Source organism: Adiantum capillus-veneris, chromosome 8 (assembly GCF_014529385.1).
Source record: "Adiantum capillus-veneris isolate H3 chromosome 8, ASM1452938v2, whole genome shotgun sequence".
Classification (NCBI taxonomy): domain Eukaryota; kingdom Viridiplantae; phylum Streptophyta; class Polypodiopsida; order Polypodiales; family Pteridaceae; genus Adiantum; species Adiantum capillus-veneris.
The window spans coordinates 27,288,580-27,306,292 of record NC_140938.1 but is presented as its reverse complement, the minus strand read 5'-3'; the positions used below and the strand labels follow the sequence as shown (position 1 = coordinate 27,306,292).

General features: G+C 44.3%; 1 protein-coding gene across 2 annotated transcripts in view; it reads right to left on the bottom strand.

Annotated features, from left to right (window-relative positions):
* Positions 1 to 913: 913 nt before the first annotated feature.
* Positions 914 to 17,713, bottom strand: part of LOC147451843 (O-fucosyltransferase family protein) — a 40,613-nt gene continuing 23,813 nt past the window's right edge. For both annotated transcript variants that reach the window (XM_086517713.1, XM_086517714.1), the window contains exons 3-11: positions 4,664 to 4,754; positions 4,520 to 4,596; positions 4,319 to 4,407; positions 4,095 to 4,214; positions 3,780 to 3,896; positions 3,557 to 3,700; positions 3,353 to 3,476; positions 1,812 to 2,003; positions 914 to 1,734 (exon numbers count right to left, since the gene is read on the bottom strand). In XM_086517713.1, coding sequence (XP_086373839.1) covers positions 1,375 to 1,734; positions 1,812 to 2,003; positions 3,353 to 3,476; positions 3,557 to 3,700; positions 3,780 to 3,896; positions 4,095 to 4,214; positions 4,319 to 4,407; positions 4,520 to 4,596; positions 4,664 to 4,754 — 1,314 coding nt within the window. In that variant the 3' untranslated portion in view covers positions 914 to 1,374. The remainder of the gene's footprint in view (positions 1,735 to 1,811; positions 2,004 to 3,352; positions 3,477 to 3,556; positions 3,701 to 3,779; positions 3,897 to 4,094; positions 4,215 to 4,318; positions 4,408 to 4,519; positions 4,597 to 4,663; positions 4,755 to 17,713) is intronic.

The following is a 17,713-nucleotide window of genomic DNA, read 5'->3' as shown; positions in this document are numbered from 1 at the left end:
ACTCTTCGCCGAGCATACTTTCTATTTGTAAGGTGCATCATGTGGATGATATGGGTCATGTCTGATGCGCTGCCCGGCTTTCAATTGGTTCTCCACTGTTCTCTTTGGCAAGAGATTCGAAGGATGCTTGTCGATCACCCACCCATTCCTCCTTTGAATGTGGACTCCACTTTTCTAATTGCAATCTTGCTACTACCATACTAGAATACATTTCAGTTGGCAATGTTTATGTCGTCCTACAATTTGATGCGTGGATTATACCTCATGTAATCAATTGTGGTCACTCTCCAAGTCGTCCTTGTGGTAGCAAGGAACGTTGTCTAGCATTTGGCAAAGTCATGTATCTCTGAAGGAGCGTATTTTCTTGTGGCCATGCTTAGCTGGAACTCTACCTGTTGTCAACTTATTGCGTGCACAACATATTGCACCTTCTCACTGCCTGAGATGCTATGAAGCCAAGGAGACCATGCCACACTTATTGTGGAGTTGTCGTTGCTCCAAGTCCCTTCGGCAAGTGTCGATTGCTCTTCGGCTGCATTTTCCTTCCGACATTTTTCCAAACAATTTTGGCTTTTAGGGGTGCTCCAATCTCCGCAATTTATGCATAAGCATTTATCAATATTGTCAGATTTTGGCACCATAGGAACCCATTAATGTTTCAAGGCTCTAATGTTGGCCCCTTTCCCTATTTCAAATTCTCGCTTGACCAAGCGGTGCATAGGATCTACTTTGAATCTTTCCAGCCTTCGGAGCCTCATGGTGCTCCACTTTTTGTATCTCTTATTTTTCATGGGTTTTCCTCTCTGAAGGTTTCCCACTTGTAAATTTCATCAAGATTTACAAATTAAAAAGAAGAGAATTCTAACATCGTAGGAAACTGTCCCAAGAGGCCTTTAAGAAAAATCCGACGACGAGAGTTGAAGTCAAGACTAGTTATTCACACAAGAGAATTTTAATGCAGTAGGAAACTATCCCAAGAAGCCAAGTTATACAAGATTACATATGAACGGAATAACTCTGCTGCACAGTGCACGGGATTAAAATGGCAGGCCTCGCATGGTGTTTTCACGTCAGTATTTCTCATTTCAAAAGCATCCATTTGGGATATATGTGTCATTCCTGAAAATGCTTCACTGCTTCAAATGATCTTGTCAATCCTTGTATGTAATCTCAGCTCAATCCCATTTATCTGCACTTCTTGCCTGCCAGAGTCACACATGCTGAAATGCAAATATCATCATGAGCTCAACCCACTTCCTACCGTCCATTACAGATAATCTTCACTGCATCACCAAAATGGCTCAACCTGCCCACGAATACCTTCCAAACTCTCTCTGCCAAATATTTACTCTCCTCAAACAACACATTAAGAAATCAAGTCCGGCACATACAATGTGATAGAGGGTTTTCATATATATCATACGCCGGGAATGTTGCTTCTGGCAGTCCAGACCTGCTTTCATGAGTAACAATCACATCTTCCACAAAAGCAGGCCATCCCAATGTTGGGTCTCCCAGGTACTTTGCAATGAGGCCTTTGTTGGGCTTGATTGATTTCTGACGGTGCCCCATGTACCTTCGAGCTCCAATGATGAGCTTCGCAAAATTGCCACCATGCGTCATTACAAAAACATCCGACTTCAAGCACACCAGAAAATCCAAAGCCGCCAAGCTTGTTACATGCTTTCGGAAGGGCGCCAGCTCCTCCTTTGTCGTCAATCCCTCTTTTGTAACCTGATTATATAAGAAAACATTAATGCTGTGATGGGGCTAGTAATACCAAAGTGGTTATTTGAGACAAGTATGCAAACCAAATTTGGAAACATATTTCGCAAGGGTGCCATGCGCTTATCTCCTCCATAAACTTGTCCTGACGCCACATAAATTTGGGTTTCCTTAGGATATCCCATTGCCATGAGAATGACTGCAACTTCCCCAGGTTCTAGTGGACATCTTCCTTCCTTGCGCTTCTGTAGAGCTTGATGCCATAGATGTGAACCATTCTGCAAACAAAAAGCTGGTATCAGCATGCATGCAAACACATTGGACGAAATAAAAAACATTCAAACTTTTCAATCTTAACAACCTCTTAGATAAAAGTGCGAGTAATGAGGTCAAGACCACAATCAGCCACAAAATTTCTTCCTGAAAAGGACAGACTCCTACTATGAAATACATGCAGACAGGGCGAAAATCGAGATAATGTAAATCTTGGATAGGAGCCACTGTTGAACCTAGTCTCTGTAAAATGCTTAGAAAGAATCTCTCGAAATTTTCCCACCCTTCTCTCATATGCAGAAGATAGTCCACAGAGGCTCTCCCAGAGCATGGTAGCTACTTGAATCCTCTTTAAAAACTGGTCTGCACCACAAACTAGGAACACCAGCTAGAAAGGCATTCTCTTCCTGCATCCACGTCCTGCTCTCTTGCAAGGATGCTAAAGTTGGGCTACAAGTACCCTTTAATGCATAGGGCTTTTAAAAAGATTCACAACTGATCTTATCCGATATCACATTTCACGATATCTGAATTCACTCTCTCGAAGATCCTATAAACATAAAATCATGCAAAAGCAAATGCCGTGCCTAGAGTCTTCATAATATGCCACCCCAAGTCTTTCCACACCAACCAGGTGCTTACTACATATGGTGATGAGTAATCCCTCACTGAATGAATGATCATTTGAAGCATGTGCCTCACAGCTTTGTCCAAAACCTCCCATGCCCTACTCCACACATTGTGAAGCTCTCTGCAGTAAGGTGTATAATCTTAGCAGAGCTCTCCTAGTCCATTTCAGTATCTGACAAATAGAAGGAAGTCAGACAGGCTAGCGCTATCCACGTGGCCCGACCACTCAGCTGATAATTTCCCATCCTAAATTAAACGAGGGAGCTCCAATTTCATGGATCACGAGTTAAATTATTTCCAGTAGTAACCTACCGGGCCAGCACTCCCAACAAGGGGACACATAATACGACTCTTGATACAGAGAAGGCTAAGCTATGCTGTATTCCATATCCATACATGGCAGACCTCAAAGAACACCCAACAGGTTACAGGGCCCAGAAAAGACTTTCTGAATGCCCAGTACCAGTAAGTGGTAAGCCTATTAAGAGATAGTGCACATGTAGACCTAACAGAGTATGTTTGTATGCAAATTTTAGAGCTTTGAATCCAAACTTTTTGAAAATTTAAGACTTGAAGCCCACAACCCTTTGTCTGGGATAAAACGAAAGGCACAAAAGTTGTCTTTATGGCCTGCGCTCCTCAAAGCATTGGCAAGCCCTTAGTTAAAGACCTCTACAGTAAGTGCAAAGGAAAAAGGTAAAAGTTGGCCAAACCACAAACTCACCTTATATCTCCGAGGCCATTCCTTCTGACGATAGGCAGCCATCATGACCTTTTCCTGCCGGTTCCCGACAAAGTCACAGAAGGAGAGCCCCACCATTCCTTTCTCAAACCTCAAATGCAATGCCCTGCTGTATGTATCAGCACCAAGGAAAGACAACAGCATCTTCTAATATCTCCTTTAGAAAGCCAAAGCTGTGTCACTCACATGTACGGGTGTAGTATGCCGGTACGATTCCTCATCCTTGCAACTAAAAAATCTGCCATCTCTTCAACTTCTGGTAGAAATTTCAGCGCATGATAATTAACTTTACAGCGAAGCCTATTTATTTCTTGAGGAACATTATCATACCTGGTAACATAAAAAAGATTCTTACACAAAACAAAACAGCAATATGTGCCTTACAAAAGCTTTTGGAAAACGACCGTACCCAAGCCTGTCAACAAAAGGCTTCAATGCCATGATTTTTTTTTCTTTAATCCTGGGTAAAACGTTCTCCAAGTAAAATTGTGCAGATGCGTACTTAGGAATATTCTTAACCGTCCGCCTGAAAAAGCAAAAGCATTAATCTAAAAGATATACATGATGAGAAAATAATAGAGATTCCTAATAGATAAGATAGGCATATACTGTTAATCATCAGTCTCGCTCCTGTATACTTTATAAAAGGACACACACACACACTTACACCTACACCTACACCTCTTGACAATGATAGAACAAGAAGATCAACTATGACACTGACCTGATACTAGTGTATAGTTCTCCCTTGTCTGAAAACCATGAAGGAATCTCTTTCACAATCCGCACATCATCCTTCAAATAATTTATAAAATGATCCACATCAAAGATGTCCTCAAATCGCCTGAAAAATAATGGAATTTGATTATCCGAGTCATCATAGGCAGCTCATTCTTTGCAATGAAATTCCATTGCTTCAAACTAAGAAATTTTCGAAATGCCCCTTACGTTTGATCTTTCCAGATTTGATCCTGCTTCATTAGTGGAATAATCAGTGTCACATTCATGATTCTTGCAACAGCAACAGCATTGCATATCTGTACCACAGCTAAGCCCATAAGACCACAAATAACACCATAAGTAAGTTGTCAAACATAAAGGCACTGACACTGCAAGAAGGAACAGTGAAGGAGAACATTAAAAACACACAGCTATCCGCTGTTGATTGAGCCCTCCTTCTGCATGAACCGCAATATAACCATTTGTTTCATTCTCAGCCAGTGGAACTGTCAATATACCATGAAACCTGTCATTTTAATGATTGATCAAGATTACGAAAGCGTTGAAACTTACAATCACTCCGGCTATTTCTCCTATCAGCACATGGCTTCCAAGAAGTTGTTGCTGAGAATGGATTTTCCCAAAGAGAAGGTGGCTCTCGCACCTAACAACACAACAAAGACAATCGTGAAATTTGAATAGAAGCTTCCATCATGACAGGAGTGAGATACAGTGACAAAGAAGGGCTTGAATTCTTTAAACAAGCAGTAAGCATGCATGAGGGAGAGACATAGCAACCAAAACTATATATTTTTAGACCTCGAAGGTACGCTTCAGTAATATAGGCTTCACCAAGCCACACCGTGTTAGGGATCTCCGAGCCACCAAGACTGCTAGGAGTTGGCCTCTCTACCGAACCACAGCTACCATCTTAGATAAGAACCACCATCCCACGACACATCGCACGCCAACAGGAAAATTTGGCTACCCAACCTCAACAAACCCGCACACACCTCGCCCATCTGTAGCCTCATCTAACGTTCAAGCTTGTAGAGGTCAATCCTCTATGTAACCATGCGAGTACTTCCTTTTACCTCTTCCTCTTGAACAAAGTACTCTTGGTTTTCAAACGAACCTCAGATCTTCCAATGTGTACATTTTCCTGTAATCCAAGGGGAAATTTCTCCTTAAACAGTACGATAAGCACAACAAGAGGAATATCATCTTCATCTGAACTGAATGAATGTACAACAATATCCCTAGGAACCCTTCAAGAGAGGTACATGGACCCGTGGTATCTCTATTGAAGAAGAACAAGTATAAAGGGGTGGATCCTGTGGAGGATCCCTGTGCCTATAAACTTGTCTTATTGGAGGAGCCTCTGTTTGCCTCTTTAGCCTTCTCCTCCTCTTCTTTTCTTCTTTCCTCCTAGCTCTCTCGACCTCTAGCCTCCTAGCACCAGCGATAACTCTGTCCACTTTCCTAAGAGACTGTGCTCTCTCTGCTCTGGACGCTCTATTCTGCTAGAGCATCAAAGCTGCCATTTGACCTGCTCTGCCACTCTTGAAACAGTGTCCTTGTAATCGAATAAAAAACATTGCAAGGTGCAACGGAAGTGAATGTTGAACTTTGCTCAAGATGAGTGCTCCGAACTGTGCTCAAGGGTTCCTTTTACTTACGGAAGGGAGAGCCTTTCGTTCCTTCAGTGAGAGAGTGCAAATGATCACAAACAAAGTGGAAGACACTGTGAATGAAGGTGCTCAGACTCACAGATAGAGAGAGAAGAATACGACACCAGAATGTTGTCAAACCCTCCTCTGAAGGCCCCACTCTCTATGGCGAGAGCGGTCGTCTACTATTGATTGCACAAACCTCTACAATGCAATGGTCTTGCCGATGATGTCGACGACGATGAGGATGGCGACGAGACAGGCTGGAATCTGAAAACGCTAAGGGCTGAAATCTGCAAATCTTGTATCTGCTGAATTCTGACTCTATGTCGGTGACGACGGCAGTGACAACGATGCGACGACGACGCGCTGAAAACCCAGATGCTGAAATCTGCGAATAGCGGGCTGAATCTGCAAACACTGGCTGACCTGACCGTGCCGCGAGGATCTGATGCGGGAAGGTGAGATCTGCGAGTTTTGGGGCTGCTTAGCGGTGTCTATATGCTGAAAACTGAAAACGCTGAAGCTAATGATGGTTATGTCGTCAAGGAATTGCAAACGCTAGGGCTGATCTGCAACTCCAAAAACGCTAGGCTAAAAATGATACCAGCTGCAAAAACACTAGGGATTCTGCTGTAGCCAGGCTGATCTGCAACTGCAAAACGTTGGGGCTGATCTGCACTTGATGAAAAACGCTGCCCGGATCTTTGGTGGCTGAAAACGCTTGGTCCTCTTGCCGTCTTGCTGAGAAGGTGCACTTCAGGTGGTATTTACTGCCTCTTCTGCCAAAAAGTGCTAGCGCTAGCTTTTCTTATATAGTTCCTTAATCATTTTGCCCTACACAGTTTCCTAACAAAGTCAGTTATTAATAATAAGTGAAAAATGACTAAAATAGGGAAAATTGGTTCTGTGCACTGTAAAATGCTCCTGATGGATTCTGATGGTAATGTTGATGATCATGCTGTGTGCAATCAGAGGATATGCATCTACTCTAAGTGTCTGGACATGCACGTTCTACGAACAGACTCACAAAAGTGCCAGAACACTTCCTAAGCTAAGCTAACCGAATTATAGTCATGAAATAGCTTATTCACATGCACATAGGGTTAGATGTGTATGTGACATCCCCTCCTTTTTAAAGTGAGGTACTGGTACCAATCTGCATGGCTTCCTTGTAGGCTACCAACCATTCGGGATAATCTTTGAAAAACTCTTCATCAACCCACACTACCTCGTGGGTGCCTTGATCCTTGAACTTTAAGAAGTACTGTCTCACTTGCTTCTATGAACCATGGAAAAACCGATGCAACAACACTTGCTCCGGCTTCATGACTTTAGCTTCATCGATGATCTCCGGTTCTTCTTCTTTGGAAATGTCTTTTCGAGGTGTTCCCAGAAACACTTTCAACCAAGAATCATGGAAAACATTGTGCATTGACCATGAGTTTGGCAATTACAATTTCATTGAGACCTCATTTATATTTTTAATGACAAGAAATGGACCATAGATTCTGAAAGACAACTTTGGACACTTCTTTCCAACTTGCTTAAGACGTTGCTTCATGATTCTTAAATACACCCAATCCCCTTCTTTGATCGAAACATCCTGACGATGCTTATTAGCCTGTCGTGAGTAAGACTCTTGAACCTTGCTTAGCCGAAGCTTCACATACTCAGAAATCTCATCCAACGTCTAACTTTCAGCATTGGCATCACGCATTTGATTGACCGAGCGAGTCAAAAGTGATTGGAACGGACGGCCAAAAGCTGCCTCATACGGAGTTCCACCAATGGCAGAGGAAAAAGAGTCATTCAAAATAGCTTGAACCAATGGGAGATAGAGCTCCCAATGAGACTGTTGATCATGCACATATGACTTTACAACATCAAAAGCCAACTAATTGTAAATCTCTGTCTGACCATCTGACTGCGGATAAAAAACCCATGAAAAATTCAACTTAGTGCCAAAATTTTCAAAGAGTGCGTGCCAAAAATGGAACGTGAACTTAACATCTCTATCTGAAACAATTGATTTTGATAAACCACAAAGGGGGTACCAATGCTTAATGAACAACCGTGCTACATCTTGTGCGGTGACTGTGGCCTTACAAGGAATCAACATGCAAAACTTGTTGAAACGATCAACAATTGTCAAACAATGAGTGTTCCTTGAATGCAAACTAAGTGGAAGGTTAGTCACAAATCCATCGAAATATCTTGAAAAGGTCCATCGGGAATAGGCAGCGGAAGTAAGAGGCCTTGTTGCTTACCCCGAGGAGCTTTTACCTTTTGACAAATAGTGGACTATGTGATATAACGAAACACATCTTTTCGCATTTTAGGCCAATAAAAAAATCTTTCTATTTTTTCCAGAGTAGTGTTCATTCCCATGTGTCAACCCGTGAGAGAGTCATGTGCATCATGCAATATGGTTGTCTTGAGAGAGAGTAACACACATAGACGTTGACAAAAATACAACAAACCATCACGAATGAGATAGTTGCTTGGCCCTTGGGAAGCAAGAGCCTGCAACCATTGCTTACCAAACTCAGAATCCGCATACTGGTTCTTCATGTTGTCAAAAAGACACACCCTCAAGAGAAACTGTAGATCTTGACTCAAGAGCCATGATCTGTCCTTTGCGACTTAACACATCTGCAACAGGGTTAGCTTTTCCAGGCACATACTCACTCAAACCTCCAAATTGCTCAAAAAATTGTGACCACCGTGCTTGGCGATCACTCCAATGTGCACTAGGCATAGACTGGAGCCACTTGAGGGCTTGGTGATCTGTGCGAACTGTAAACTCTCTTACCATAAAGAAAATGCTTCCAATGCTTAAGAGAGTGAATGACAGACAAAAGTTCTTTATCATAAACTGAATAGTTCTTTTCTGCACTATAAAGCTTCCGACTAAGGAAAGCTACTGGATCACCATGCTGCTGAAGCACAACGCCTATGGCGACATGCTCGCTTCCGTCCATACCTCAGAGGGGTCATCCCAAGACGCAAGGAGTGAGAGCTACGAAAGCCTCAATGGCTGCCTCGGGTAAATCCACGCATTGTCGGCGAGTCTTTACCCCTTTCAAAACATCTGTCATAGGTGCGGCAATACGTGCAAAATTCTCTATGTACGAACTATATGCTTGACATAAACAAAGAAAAGAACGCACATCCTATACAGTTTTGAGCAATCCCAATTACGTATCTGTTCCACCCTCGCAGGGTCTAGCTTGACGCCTTCTGCAGAAATGATATAACCCAGATAAGTAGCTTCTGTGAGAAAAAACTCAGATTTCTTAGCTGCAATGTACAACTGACACTCATCCAAACGGGTTAGTACCCTTTCTACATCCTTTTCATGTTTTTTCCACGATGCAAAAAAAATAAGAATATTATCAAGAAAGATGAACACACATACACCAACCATATCGCCAAAACGGTCGACCATGAGACGGTTAAATGTACCCACGGCACCTGTCAAGCCAAAAGACATAACCACATACTCCCATTGCCCTCGCTCTGTGCGAAAAGCGGTCTCGAAGATGTCCCCTTTGAACACCCTTACCTGATGGTATCCACGCTTGAGATTGACCTTACTGAAGACCTTTGCCCCATTGAGCCTATCAAGGATATACTCAATGCGAGGCATCGGAAACTTGTTCATGACCGTCATCTTGTTCAATGCATTGTAATCAACACACAAACAAGACGAACCATCTTTCTTGCGGACAAACAAAATAGGAGCAGCAAAAGGACTTACACTCTAGCCACCAACTCTATCAATTGCCGCTCTAACTCTTCTTCATGTGTCTTGTTCAAACGATAGGGAGCCTTACTGACGGGCTGTGCCGACTCGGTAAGCTCGATGCGATGGTCTTCCGACCACTCGGGTGGGAGACGGGGTGGAAGATCATCCTACAAAAAGAGATGCTTAAACTTGGTAAACAAAGTTGAATACCTGTCTGGAGTCTGAATGCTCTGGGTGACTGGAGAGGCATAGATGAATGCCACTTGTGCTCCTCATCGTAATTCACGCTTTACCTGCACATAAGAAATGAGAGGCAAAGAATGCAGACCCTCCTCAGCACGAATGACCATGGGAGAGTCACTCTAGCATTTAATGTGAGGTATTGTCCTCCCAATCAATGAGAGGGTTATGCTCACGAAACCGTCTAATGTCCAAAAGCATATCACATCCTGAGAGAGGAGACACGACAAATTTCCTACGGAAAGCAACTTGTTGAACTGTAAACAACACATCAAGGCACTCTTGCGTGATGAGAGAGTCCATACCATGAGCGAAGCCAAACACCTCGAGAGGAGATGTCTGACTAACCTCTAGGCGGGCTCTCTTTACAAGAGAGGCACTAATCACATCATACATACTGTCTAGATCAAACAATATGACAACCGCTGACCCTTCACATGACCATAACACTTCATGAGAGACTCATCAATGTGTGTGTCAGAGACATGAGAAGATTCAGTTTGGTTCATTAAAGTGCTTCTGGTTGTTGCGGGTGCCTTAGGTTCTTTAGGTGGGACTGTCTTAGGACGAGCCGCTTTAATGTGACCCTTGACGTGACACTGATAGCAACGACCTTTCTTAAATGACTTGTTCTTCTGCCATTATGTATCCTCCTATAATTCCTTTTGCGGCTTTTTCCTCAAAGGTTAGCTTAGGTTTAGCAAGTGTTTTAACTTTACCCTTAGATTCATTTTGTGAGTTCTTTTCCGAAGGATTGGAGGAAGATTGGCTAGAAGAGTTACCGTTCTTACCGTTCTTACCATTCTGAGGGTTCTAAGAAGTCTAAGAGGTACTTTGAGACGACTTGTTCTCCTTAGGCTTCCCCTTGTTGTACTTCATCTCTTGGGAGAGAGCAATTGCTACCGCCTTGTTGAGATCCGTGGGGTCGAAGACTTCTACATCAAACATGATATATTCGTCCAACCCAAAAAGAAAAGCCTCTTTGCGCTCATCATCCGATTTCCGTAATTTGGTGCCGAGTTGCAAAACACGGTTAGAAAAACACATAACTGGCATACCATTCTGCTTGAGATTGCACCAATCTTCTTTCAACCGCGCTAGGTACTGAGGAGGCATAAACCTGCCTTGAGCTTGTTTTGGAAGTCAGCTCAATTGAAGGAAACGGGCGCGTCTCCGTAGGTTTCCTCTAGGTGCACGGCCTATTGTGTCTCTTGCCATGCATGGTACCAAATAATGGTATTAAATTGATGCAACCAAGAATGAATACCACTAGCATCCATCTTACCGTCATACTTACTAAATATCAACTTCTCGGTGACGGGGTTGTTGGAGTCTAAATCTTTGCTTGCGCCACTTGAGGAACCATCAACATCTTTGGCCGGCTCAGGTTTCGAGGTGAGTACCTGTAGGACCAACTCTTGCATGCGTTTGTCTCTCTGCGCTTCACGCTCTAACTCCAAGGCCGCTCGTCTGTGTTCGACCGCTACTCGTTGGGCTTCGGTGTTTACTTACGCTCAAGCTCAATAGCTGCCTTTCTTTCTCCGACTGCCAAGCGCGCTTGCTCACGCTCACGCTCCAAGGCTACCCTTTTCTCTTCGGCCGCCAAGCACGCTTGCTCGCGCTCACGCTCCAAGGTTGCCCTTTTCTCTTCAGCCGCCAAGCGCACTTGCACGCGCTCACGCTCCAAGTCGGCCTTTCTTTCTGCTTTTCTTTCTTCGCGCTCGCGATCCAATTCTACTTTTCTTTCCTCGGACGCCAAACGCGCTTATTCACGCTCGCAATCCAAGGATGTCTGTCTTTCTTCGCGTTCGCAATCCAAGGATGCCTTTCTTTCTTCGCGCTCGCACTCCAAGGCAGCGCATTGCGCTTCTTGTTGTAACATCATGTCCATCATCATCTTGACCAAAGCCTCCACAGGATTAGGTACAATCCTTGGCGTAGATGGGGAGGGGGGGAGGGTCGGAAAAACCTCCTAGTGGGGAAAATTCTTCTTTGCCACTTCCATGTTGATCACCTCCATGCGAAGTATCCATTCCGCTTCGGGTGAGAGCCATACACTGAAGTCTTGGGTTCTTAAGTTCACGAGGAACTTGGGTTCTTGTGGTGCTTGGGTTCTTGAGTTCTTGAGGTTCTTGAGGGTCTTGAGTTCGTGAGGTTCTTCTTTAGCTTGCAATCTGTGTTAGAGAAAGATCTTCTCTTACCCGAGCTCTTCTCTTTCCCGCGGGCGCACCTCTTGGCGGCCTTGCGCTCAAACCAAGGGTTTTTTTTCTCACCTCACGTCGATTGGCCGACCGCTAAGTGCACGGTTCCCTCTCAATGAGTGAAAAGAGAAACAAAGGGAGGCGGACAAGCCCTTCGTTCTTGGGTTCATGTCACTCTTCCAAAACACAATTGGGTTACGTGCAACTACAACAAGCAAAAAAAAAACTTATGCTTCTTTTCTTGAGTGATACAGAACACTGCCAAAGCTCTGATACCAATGGAAGGTGCAACGGAAGTGAATGTTGAACTTTGCTCAAGATGAGTGCTCTGAACTGTGCTCAAGGGTTCCTTTTACTTACGGAAGGGAGAGCTCTTCGTTCCTTTAGTGAGAGAGTGCAAATGATCACAAACAAAGTGGAAGACACTGTGAATGAAGGTGTTGAGACTGAGAGATAGAGAGAGAAGAATACAACACCAAAATGTTGTCAAACCCTCCTCCGAAGGCCCCACTCTCTATGGCGAGAGCGGTCTACTATTGATTGCACAAATCTCCACAATGCAATGGTCTTGCCGATGATGTCGACGACGATGAGGACAGCGACAAGACGGGCTGAAATCTGAAAACGCTAAGGGCTGAAATCTGCAAATCTTGTATTTGCTGAATTCTGACTCTATGTTGGTGACGACAATGCAACGACGACGCGCTGAAAACGCAGATACTGAAATCTGCGAATAGCGGGCTCAATCTGCAAACGCTGGATGATCTGACCGTGCGGCGAGGATGTGCTGCGGGAAGGTGAGATCTGCGAGGTTTGGGGCTGCTCTGCAGTGTCTATATGCTTAAAACTGAAAACGTTGAAGCTAATAATGGTTATGTCGTCAAGGAACTGCAAACGCTACGGCTGATCTGCAACTCCAAAAACGCTAGGCTGAAAATGATATCTGCTGCAAAAATGCTAGGGATTCTGTTGTCGCTAGGCTGATCTGCAACTGCAAAATGCTGGGGCTAATCTGCACCTGATGAAAAACATTGGCTAGATCTTTGGTGGCTGAAAACGCTAGGTCCTCTTGCCATCTTGTTGAGAAGGTGCACTTCAAGTGGTATCTGCTGCCTCTTCTACCAGAAAGTGTTAGCGCTAGCTTTTCTTATATAGTTCCTTAGTCGTTTTGCCCTACCCAGTTTCCCTACAAAGTCACTTATTAATAATAAGTGAAAAATGGCTAAAATAGGGAAAATAGGTTCAGTGCACTGTAAAATGCTCCAGATGGATTTTGATGGTAATGTTGATGATCATGTTGTGTGCAACCAGAGGATATGCATCTACTCTAAGTGCCTCGACATGCACGGTCTGGGAACAGACTCACAAAAGTGCCAGAACACTTCCTAAACTAAGTTAACTAAACCCCTGTCATGAAGTAGCTTGTCCACATGTACATAGGGTTAGATGTGCACGTGACAAATACTCTATTTGTATGTCACCTCCAGGTATAGAAGGGAGAGAAATGAACCAAGGAGGATTCTTCACATAAGATGTAGAATCAATTAAGGGCGGGGATGTATACGCCATTGGATGGAGCACCACGCTCACATCCACACTATTGCCAATCTCTACAAAATGCGGTTGGAACTCTCTCTCTCTCTCTCTCTCTCTCTCTCTCTCTCTCTCTCTCTCTCTCTCTCTCTCTCTCTCTCTCTCTCTCTCTTTTTAAAAAATAAAAGAGGCTGATTCTATTACTTGAAAGTCCCCTAAAACACCCAAATGGTGCCTATTCTGAGAGCAAGTACATCTCCTCTCCGTACCAGGCGGCCGATAGATCTCAGATCTATCGCCATGGATCTCCTCATCGTCAAGCTCCTAGCACGTACCGCCCATCGAACGAGCACGGGAACTCACCGCAGGCAATGCCACACGGAGAGGCTTGCACATGGCAAGGGAGAGGGACCACTAGTAGGGGAGAGAGATCGCTAAAGAAAACGTTGGAGAGAGAGAGAGAGAGAGAGAGATCGACGGTGGACAGAAAAACGCTAGAGAGAGGTGAAGCCGCACACACAAAACGCTAGCAATGAAAAAACGCTAGAGAGAGAGAGAGAGAGTGTGTGCCCAAACGTTAAAAGCTCTGCAATGATCACAACACATGCCAAAAGTACAAGGGGAGGGGTTGCATATATAGGCATACCTACTACAAAACCCCACAATCCTAATAAATGGCTAATATATGGTAATAAATATGTAAACTCGGTCAAAGTGACCTGACACACATATTTAGTAGCGAAATAGTAAAACACTCGAGACTCTGACCACAGGAAACCCTAGGAGCAGGCATCCTATCACGAGTTTGTGGCAACTTTACTTGTTGATTTCTTTTTGGGGAAATTTATTTGACTTGTTTTAAAGCACCCCTCTGGAAATGCCAATGCCCGAGTTGCATGGTGTGAGGCGGACAGTGAGAGTCTAGGCCGGACGGCCAGTGAGCACTGAGGTTGGGGAAATGGACTAAGGTTAGCCACGGTGGGGCTACGAGTGTAAATCACCTGATAGCTGGCCGACATTGAGTGGTTCCAATGGTGATTGATGGTCAGACGACCCGTGTGAGTGCCATGGAAGCATCTCCTAAAATTTCGAGAACTGCTATTTTTGGACCAGAAAAAATGTTTGCGTCATTAGCTCTGGAATGTCAAGGGGAACATTTTATTACTCTGCCACAAAGTCAACTGGGCAACGGGTTGGGAGATTTTTAGGCGACAATCCCAAAACGGGAAAATGTGTGTATTTGTGCCAAGTGGCACATTTCTGTGCACTTTCCTCATGCAAGAGAAGATAGCGCTGAATTTATAGCTGGAAGGCTCATTTTTGAAGTCTCTATCACAGGTTAAGAGCTATGGAGTGCTTCCTTTTCCTCTTATGTACAGTGCGGTGCCAGGAGTGATGCCCTGCACGCTACGCACTGCTCTCTCTCCCCTCTACGAGCAGTTATGTTATGCCCCTCAAGTGGGCTTCTCATTTGACCAATGTACAGTTGTGTGGGTTCATGCGCGATTGCCGAGGCAAGAGGCTCTTGCACAGGTACTGGATTACCTAGTGGCTAATCCCCCGCAGGTACAAGTGAATTCAGAGAGGTTTCGCGTGCGAAATCTCGTCCGATTCAAAGGGCAAGTAGCCCTACAGGTGCGGGAGCTCGAGGACTTGCTACGGATGCGACCGGCACGCGAAACGGAGCCCGAAACAGGGAATCACAACCTGCTGTGTATTTTTGCAGGTTTAGGGTTTCGGCCCTAAACGGTCCCTGATACCCCCATGATGTTCGGGGACGCGAAGGGCCGCTGTAGAGGTGATCTAGCACATTTTTGGGACAGAAAACAGAGAATTCAACATGCTGCAGATTCTTGCCAGGTTTTGCAAAGTGATCGTATGAGCCCGAAAAGTCGTCTATTGCGTGGGGATACTGCCTGTGAAGCGTCCTGTTAGGTGCAGCGGAATGAATATTTGCGCTTTGCTCAAGATGAGGGCTCCGAACTGTGCTCAAGGTTCCTTTTAGTTCTTATGGAAGGGAGAGCCTTCCGTTCTTAATGGAAAGTGCTATGATCACAAACACAGTGAATGGACAATGTGCATGCAAGTGTATGAGACTCAGAGATAGAGAGAGAAGAGAGATACGACACCAGAGATATTGTAAAACCCTCCTACGAAGGCCCCACTCTCGTCGGCGAGAGTGGTCTACTTATGATTGCACAAAGTGGTACAATGCGGATGCACTGGACTGATGCAACTTGGGACTATGCCAATGACGACGACGACTTTAGGGCTGAAATCTGAATCTGTGGTCTTCTATCTACTGAATTTCTGCTAATCTTTGGGCTGTTTCAGGTGGCTGAAAATGACTGTTTTGGCTGCGTTTTCGAGGGCTGAAAATGGGGGTCTATCTGCAACCAGCTAGGGCTGAATCTGCTGCTGTCCAATAGGCTTGAAAACGCTGACCATCTGACGCATTTATGGCTGAAAACCAAAAACGCTGGGCTACCTCTCTAGGGGCTGAAACTGGCGGGTCAGCTACTGATTGGGATCGCCAATGCTGGGGTCTGCAAGGCTGGGCTGCTCCTTCAAAAACGCTAGGGCTGAGATAACCAAAAACACTAGAAAGGCTGGTTTTGCAAAAACGCTAGAGAAGCTGGATCTGTTGGCGATGGTGCTGATGTCAAAAACGCTATGTCCTTCTGCTGCTTGCTGAAGCGCTAGTTGAGATGTTGATGGGAAACCAAAACGCTTGGCTGACTGTCTACGCGAGGATGGGGGAACCAAAAATGCCTAGGGGGTACTGCTGGGGTTCTGCTGAGAAGGTGCCTGTTGAGCATGTGCTCCTGCTGCCTCTTCTGCCATTTAGTGCTAACTCTAGTTTGCTTATATACAAACTTAGCAAAATTGCCCTACCTACTTTTGTTGGAAAGTCACTTAAACATAATAAGTTAAAAATACCAAAAATAGGAAAAACAGACTAAATGCATTGGAAAATTCCCTTGACTGAATCTAATGGATTCTGATGGGAATATTGATGATCATGCTGTGTGCAACCAGAGGATATGCATTTACACTAAGTGATTGGGCATGTACGGTCTACGAATAGACTCACAAAAGTGCCAGATCAGTTCTAATCTAGAGTGACTGGAATGACTGGACTGACTGAACCCTAATCATGTTGTAGCTTGTCCACGGACACATAGGGTTCGGATGTGTCACGTGACATCCCCTCCTTTTCAAAGTGAGGTACTGGTACCGAAGTATATGGCGTCAAGGGAGATCGCCAATAGCATCCAAAATCCTGGAAGGGACTCTTCGCCGGCCTACTCTAATGTGTGGGTCATGCGGTACTTGAACTTCATAAAGGTCTGCAACGCTTGCTTCTTTGGGCCGCGCCGAAAGCGACACAAAGTCTTCTGAGTCTTCTTCAATGCTTCAACTTCGTCTAGAGTCATGTTTCTTTCTTCTTCAAGAATCTCCGAGGCTAAAAATTCCTGAAACCAGTTCCAACACAAAACCATGAATATACCTATTCCATGTAAGGTGAGTGGAAAAAATCTTGTCTTCTCTAAAGATTGTGTATGCAATGTAGATGAACCTAGAGACTGAGTGACAAACCGTTCACCAAACATATGCAAACAATGAGATCGAATCTTTCTCTTTTGATCTAGAACAATCAACTGTGGCAATTCACAACGGAAATACCCACGCTTGGTGCTCATACTTTCATGTGCTCTTTCGAGTACTTGTCATGCCAAGGAAGAGACATGGAATGTGACTTCCTTACATACATACTTTTCAGCTTTTCATGAAAAATCCGCATACATTCATGCTCATTCATGAGTGAAACGTGCTCAACGTACAATATGTCATGCCTAGAAAAAGGGATCACATAACGACGCTAACTAAAATACAAGAAACGGTCACGAATGAAACACTCGAACAATACGTACCTGTCAATCATACGAACACATAATACTTCCTGTAAGGGCTCTTTGGACCTAGGCCCGAGAGCCAAGATCGATTCTTCCTGAATGATAGAATCGTCTTGTGAGGGTTCTTTGGACCTCGACTCGAAAGCCAGGATCGGTTCTTCGTGATTGATCGAATCTACAACGAGGTTAGCTTCACTAGAAAAAGCATCCACTAATACATCATCCTTGTGAACAATCACATCTTCATCATGCAAATCATCATGCTCGTGAGAAATCACATCTTGATCATGCAAATCATCATGCTTGTCATT